This window comes from Protomyctophum bolini, assembly GCF_963924005.1.
Source record: "Protomyctophum bolini genome assembly, chromosome: 21".
In the NCBI taxonomy this organism is placed as follows: Eukaryota; Metazoa; Chordata; class Actinopteri; order Myctophiformes; family Myctophidae; genus Protomyctophum; species Protomyctophum bolini.
This window is the reverse complement of record NC_137882.1, coordinates 7,300,328-7,307,827: the sequence shown is the minus strand read 5'-3', so window position 1 is coordinate 7,307,827 and position 7,500 is coordinate 7,300,328. Positions and strand designations below refer to the sequence as shown.

The 7,500-nt window shown below is 47.1% G+C and overlaps 1 protein-coding gene across 1 annotated transcript in view; it reads right to left on the bottom strand.

The window, feature by feature from the left end:
- LOC308336762 (receptor-type tyrosine-protein phosphatase mu-like) overlaps positions 1–7,500 on the bottom strand; it is a 128,588-nt gene that overhangs the window by 61,892 nt on the left and 59,196 nt on the right. The window contains 1 exon segment of the mRNA XM_080794302.1: positions 97–247. Within this exon segment, the coding sequence (XP_080650428.1) occupies positions 97–247 (151 nt within the window).

Here is a 7,500-nt window from a genome sequence, read left to right as displayed (position 1 = left end):
CTAGTTTGACCACTTGAAATTCTCTAATCTTAAAAAAAAAAGCGTAAGTAGCCTATTCTACAAGCTCTCAATGCGTCGCAATGGAGTCACACTCACCTGGCGGCTCCTACAGGCGTGTAGTGGTACTGCAGGGTGAGGTTGTAACTATGGCAACGGGTGACGTTGAAACCGAACAACTCCCAGCGAAGAGTCACCTGTTTAGACTGAATGTCTAGAACCTCCAAACGCCTGATTCCATGAAGAGGATCTAGAGATACACACACACACACGCACGCACACACACACACACACACACACACACACACACACACACACACACACACACACACACACACACACACACACACACACACACACACACACACACACACACACACACACACACACACACACACACACACACACACACACACACACACAGCAATATTAGGATAATTATAGTGTGTCTGTGTGTGTGCGTGCGTGTGTTCGTGCGTGCGTGCGAGAGCGAGAGAGATAGAGAGAGATAGAGATAGAGAGAGAGAGTAACCTCTCTATCCCATAATAGTCACGTCCTCAGAGACATCACCGTGGCGACTACAGGGTTCAGAGGTCAAGGGGAAACAGGGGTTTCCATTACCCATAATCCTCACCGGGAGCGAGAACGCCATCACATAAATCCCATATTCATTTTGTGTGTGTGTGTGTGTGTGTGTGTGTGTGTCCTTCATTCCGCCATGCCATCATTTCCAGGTTGACATTTAGCGTGCGTCCATTAGCGCCCTGCCATTTAAATAACACTCCGTCTGCTATTAGCGCCTTCAGCGCGCCACGCTAGGCTAGTCAGGGTGCTGACACCGCCACCATTTACAATGTGACAATGTGGGCCGGGAGCTGGCAGCCGGTACGAGAGGGGGGGGGGGGGGGGGGGGGTGGTTTGGGGGGTCAGTCATCACAGCTTTTCACTAGAGGATACCAAGACAGCATTGTTGTTGTATTTTCCAAAATGAGTTAAAGATGGAGTGCCGTGATTTTTTTCCCCCACCCTAAAACATGACCATCAGTTATTTTTATTATATACACAAAAAACTGTACAGTATTTGTCATAATGTATAGTTTTTATGTGGACGTGCGCCCACCAGCTCATTAAACACCACAAATGCCCGGGGGTATTTAGGACCAGAGCGCCCAGCGATTTACAGCAACAGAGCACATTTAGCGACGCACCAGGCGCCATCTTGGATGTAGCTGAAGTAGCTAGATGTAGCCAAAACACCCCTGAGGCGATCGACAACAACGGGAGGTACGATTAATTCTAACGCTGTGACTAGCGACGGGACCGCGATGGCCCGTCTAAAACATAATCTTTGCTTAGAATTGGACGGAATGATTTAGAGCAAGAGTTATTCACGTTTTAAGATTTTCAGCCTGATCCACTAACATGGGGGGGAACATTTTGGGAAATAACATTGAATGGTACGTGCGCAACACTCTCCCAGCCTGTGGAACGATGCGATCGGTTTTGATATCAATAAATCTCTGTCCTTTTATTAATCTCCGTCCTGAGCGCTGGGCGTTCCTATTTGATAGGACGGAGAACTCTGTTTATGCCGCTCAGGGTGTTAAGTATATGGCTGGATTGACTGGTGGGTGGTGATGCGTGCTGATCCACCTGAACTGAAGCTGCACCCAACAGCTGTTGTATGATAAAGGGGGAGGGTTAGGGGAGGGGATCTTTCAGCCTCCAGGAAAAAACCCTAAATACAAAGGGAAGACATCATTGCACATATTAATAACAACCACCCCAAAGGGTCTAATGAAGTTAGACCCCATAAACAAATGAAAAACTGGAAAAAATACAACAAAATCACGGCACTCCATCTTTACAACTACAAAATTCAAGAACTCCGTCCGTCCGGCCGTCTGTGTGTCTGTGTGTGTCTAGAGCTGTAGTCTCACAACCCACTGGACTGAGCAGCACCAAAAACTCATGTTCACCCTGCCGATATAGGCCACAGCAGTATACTTCATTGTCAGAGTACTTAGTTCATTAACCCATCGTTAGCTATACTGTATGTACAGTACTTGGAGGGCGGTCTATGACATCAGTATATTAGGACCAGGTTTCCCGCATCTTGTTGGACAGTCCCGAAAGTGGGTTGGTCACAACATCCCGTATATGAACCGAACAATGTCCCGCATTTCAGTGATTATGGTTATGCTCAAGCAGTGACGTCATCTCAGTGATGTCATTTCAGTGATTATGGTTATGCTCAAGCAGTGACGTCATCTCAGTGATGTCATTTCAGTGATTATGGTTATGCTCAAGCAGTGACGTCATCTCAGTGATGTCATTTCAGTGATTATGGTTATGCTCAAGCAGTGACGTCATCATTTCAGTGATTATGGTTATGCTCAAGCAGTGACGTCATCATTTCAGTGATTATGGTTATGCTCAAGCAGTGACGTCATCATTTCAGTGATTATGGTTATGCTCAAGCAGTGACGTCATCTCAGTGGGGGCCACAGGGCTTTGTAACACCTCTTTTGCACTGTCAGAAAACAAGGAAGTGCAGTTGATCAAACAGAAGTCAATTTCCGGGTATACTGCTTCGTCGGGTACTGCTTCAACTGTGGCTCAAGAGGTAGAGCGGGTCGTCCAATGATCCATGGGTCGATGTGCTGGTGGTTGGTACCTTGCATGGCTTCTGCCGCAATCGGTGTATGAATGTGTGTGTGAAATGAATGGGTGAATGTAAGGCACAATCTATGTAAAGCGCCTTGGATAAAGGCGCTATATAAATGCACCATTTACCATTTATTTCTCGCTCAAATGTTTTCAAAAACATTTTTGAGAGCAATGCTTAGCTGTAAATGACATTGTGTGTCACTAGTGTGTGTGTGTGTGTGTGTGTGTGTGTGTGTGTTTACATGGCTGTGATGTTGGAAACAGCAGTAAATCAAGAGGGGCGCAGCCGCGCAGCTGGTGCTCAGAGGGTTTGATTAGGCAGAGGTCTGTTATAGAGCGGAGTGGTCATTATTAACCATTCTGACCTGAGATCAGATTCATACGAGGTTTCCACTGGACACACACTGGTCTGATGAACCCATTCGGACCTGAGATCAGATTCTAAAAATGTCAGTCGCTCTTCGATTTTTCAAAAATAGCAGACCTACAAGCTCATAGCGCGCCACTCGGTGGCGCGCTATGAGCTTGTAGATCTGCTATTTTTCAATAGCTAAAGCATAACATGATGCTAACCCCAAAACGGGTTCCCGTTCAGAATGGGTTAAGACATAACTCACAGCTGAATTCAGCGATTGACCAATCAGAATCAAGCATTCAACAAGCCACATGTGTAATAATTTAAAGCCTGTTAAAATAACATTCCAAACGGTTCAGGCTATAATACTGCAGGCAGCAACAACAACAACAAAATGTGCCGTTGCCGCAGAATGCAAGGAAGGTACAGTACGATGACAACGTTTCCGATGCCAGTTAATTCGAAGATGTAATTGTTGAAACATTCTGCCTTTTGCACCATGCTAGCTGTCTTGCTCCTGAGATGCACCAGACCAGCCTAAAGTTGTCTAGCTGTCTGGCTCCTGAGATGCACCAGACCAGCCTAAAGTTTTGGCTCGAGGCGTCCTTTCAATAAATGATTATCGTCTGTCTGTCCACCGGCCGTGTTTGTTGTTCATAGTGCAGACTGGTGCATGGATAATACTGTCCCTTCATTATGGATGGTAACTTACAGTACCCCCCCCCCCCTCTACCTAAATACCTAAATACCTAGATCAATAAAGGTATAATCTAATGAATCTAACGGATGTATCAAATATGTAATTCATTTAGGAATTGCATCAGTCTGCCTTGCACTGAATTCTTAACTACTGCAACACAGATTTACTTTTAGAGGAAGCGTGCACGCACACACGCAGGCAGGCAGGCAAGCATGCACACACACACAAGGGCACGGGCGCACGCACGTACGCACGCACAAGGGCACGGGCGCACACACGCACGCACGCACACACACACGCACGCACTCACGCACACACGCACACACGCGCACACACACACACACACACACACGGTCTCCGTCAGAGAACTGTGACCTTTAGAAAGAGAACACGGCCCCGGCTGATTGGAACAGATTTTTAACATGGTCACCTGACACGCACACACGCACAGGCGCACGCACACACGTGCAGCTGGTGTTGATGAAGTGTATTGTCCTTAGTAAAGAGAATAAATGAGCTTCCGGAATATATGAACAAAATGTGAAGATATTAGAGAGAGAGGAGATCAGGAGAGGAGAGGAGAGGAGAGGAGAGGAGAGGAGAGGAGAGGAGAGGAGAGGAGAGGAGAGGCTATAAAGGTTCCTGTGCTCTCTGTGTGTCATGGTCCATTAGTTTCAATTCAGCCATGATTAATACCTTTATTCTGCCACACACACACACACACACACACACACACACACACACACACACAGGTTTATGTGTTGTTCTATAGAACAAGGCAGAACAGATACGATGCAGTGAAGTTTTACTAAAGCACAATGAAGACATCACACCCTGTCTGTCTGTCTGTCTGTCTGTCTGTCTGTCTGTCTGTCTGATACAGGGGATCAGAGGACATGGACAGGAAATTGCACGGCTCGTTCAACAGGCCAATCAGATTACAGCGGGTCTCGGCTCATTAGCATACAAATGACATTTCACAAACAGACTGCATGGAAGCAAGAAATAAATAAATGAATGAATCGTACAAATATAGATTTCACATCTGAGGAAATTCCATCTGAAGGATGAAATGACAGAAAGTAAACTTAAAGACCAACTTTGTTTATTTTCTTTCCCCAGTCAAGGTTCATGTTTTATAGGTTGTTATTAGAGAAAACAAAAGATGAGTGTTGTTTTCTTTTCATTTGCTGTCCATTTGGTTCCATTTGCACAGTTAAATTCCATTTTACGATATACATTGGGGTCCCAGAGATAGAAATGCCATTAAATGGGGTCAAACGTGCATGGGGTCCTTGAAATGAAACTGGTTCAGAATCACTGCTGGAGCCATAGAAATCTTCTCTTATGGGGGCCCTTGGCATATATTCTCAAATGGGATGGGCTGATGAGTGTCAATGTGGGAGTCCTTGACATGAACAAGTTTGGGAACCAGTGCCCTAAGGGCCACGGGGAGAACATGCAGAGTTGGAACCAGTGCCCTAAGGGCCACGGGGAGAACATGCAGAGTTGGAACCAGTGCCCTAAGGGCCACGGGGAGAACATGCAGAGTTGGAACCAGTGCCCTAAGGGCCACGGGGAGAACATGCAGAGTTGGAACCAGTGCCCTAAGGGCCACGGGGAGAACATGCAGAGTTGGAACCAGTGCCCTAAGGGCCACGGGGAGAACATGCAGAGTTGGAACCAGTGCCCTAAGGGCCACGGGGGGGACATGCAGAGTTGGAACCAGTGCCCTAAGGGCCACGGGGAGAACATGCAGAGTTGGAACCAGTGCCCTAAGGGCCACGGGGGGGACATGCAGAGTTGGAACCAGTGCCCTAAGGGCCACGGGGGGGACATGCAGAGTTGGAACCAGTGCCCTAAGGGCCACGGGGGGGACATGCAGAGTTGGCCCCTTCGCCAACCTTGCCAAATGTACAGTAGCCTATACGTAAAGGGTTGGGCATCCAAAAGTAGAAAGTACACTTATTATGCATTTCATGTTTTCAAATGTATAAAAATATTTTTGGAAATAGCAGATTTTTAGATCGGCTTCTTTCAAATAATGTATACTGTATAATATGCTGAAGAAGTGCTTAATGTATGTTCAACATCTACAAAGTAATTAACTAGAAAAAAACTTTTAAAATAAATGTAGTGGAGTAAAAGTACAACATTATTTGGATCCGAGATGCAGAGTAGAGGTAAAAGTAGAGTGGAAATTGGAAATACTCCATTAAAGTAAAAGAAAAACCTCAAAATTGTACTGAGGATGATTCTACAAATGTCTTCTGAATCCTGATAGTTTTATGAAAAAGCCATGTTTCTATGTCAGTCGTTCTCAAACATGTTCATGTCAAGGACCCCCAAAAATATATGTAATTGGACGCCGACCCCCCATCTGAAAAGATGTTGTTCCAGGGACCCCCCAGAAGATGTTGTTCCAGGGACCCCCCAGAAGATGTTGTTCCAGGGACCCCCCAGAAGATGTTGTTCCAGGGACCCCCCAGAAGATGTTGTTCCAGGGACCCCCCAGAAGATGTTGTTCCAGGGACCCCCCAGAAGATGTTGTTCCAGGGACCCCCCAGAAGATGTTGTTCCAGGGACCCCCCAGAAGATGTTGTTCCAGGGACCCCCCAGAAAAGATGTTGTTCCAGGGACCCCCCAGAAGATGTTGTTCCAGGGACCCCCCAGAAAAGATGTTGTTCCAGGGACCCCCCAGAAGATGTTGTTCCAGGGACCCCCCAGAAGATGTTGTTCCAGGGACCCCCCAGAAGATGTTGTTCCAGGGACCCCCCAGAAGATGTTGTTCCAGGGACCCCCCAGAAGATGTTGTTCCAGGGACCCCCCAGAAGATGTTGTTCCAGGGACCCCCCAGAAGATGTTGTTCCAGGGACCCCCCAGAAGATGTTGTTCCAGGGACCCCCCAGAAGATGTTGTTCCAGGGACCCCCCAGAAGATGTTGTTCCAGGGACCCCCCAGAAGATGTTGTTCCAGGGACCCCCCAGAAGATGTTGTTCCAGGGACCCCCCAGAAGATGTTGTTCCAGGGACCCCCCAGAAGATGTTGTTCCAGGGACCCCCCAGAAGATGTTGTTCCAGGGACCCCCCAGAAGATGTTGTTCCAGGGACCCCCCAGAAGATGTTGTTCCAGGGACCCCCCAGAAGATGTTGTTCCAGGGACCCCCCAGAAGATGTTGTTCCAGGGACCCCCCAGAAGATGTTGTTCCAGGGACCCCCCAGAAGATGTTGTTCCAGGGACCCCCCCAGAAGATGTTGTTCCAGGGACCCCCCAGAAGCAAAGACTTGAAATAGAAACGCTCACTCTGAAAGGACATAATATTCAAAGAATAGCACTACATTTTCATCCACAAGCTCATAGCGTGGCACTCTGTGCCACGCTATGAGCTTGTAGATCTGCTATTTTTCAATAGCTAAAAAGTACAACATAAAACACGTAAAAAAGGGGTTCCCATCCAGAATGGATTAAGAAGGGTAAATGTACCACCAGCTGTGCACTGAGAGGACCTCCCTAGAGAAAGGCCCAGGAGTCGTCCATCCGTCCATCCATACTATACTAATCACCTTAACCGGCTCCTTGCCACTTAAAAGAGCAGCAGCTCTTCTCTGAGTCTCTCCCGGGTGACTGAACTTCTCACCCTCTCCCTGAGGGAGAGGCCAACCAACCCTTCTGAGAAAACCCATTTTAACCACTTGTATATATAATATATATATATATATATATATATATATATGTGTGTGCGATCTTATTCATGACCCACACTTCACCTGTCATCAT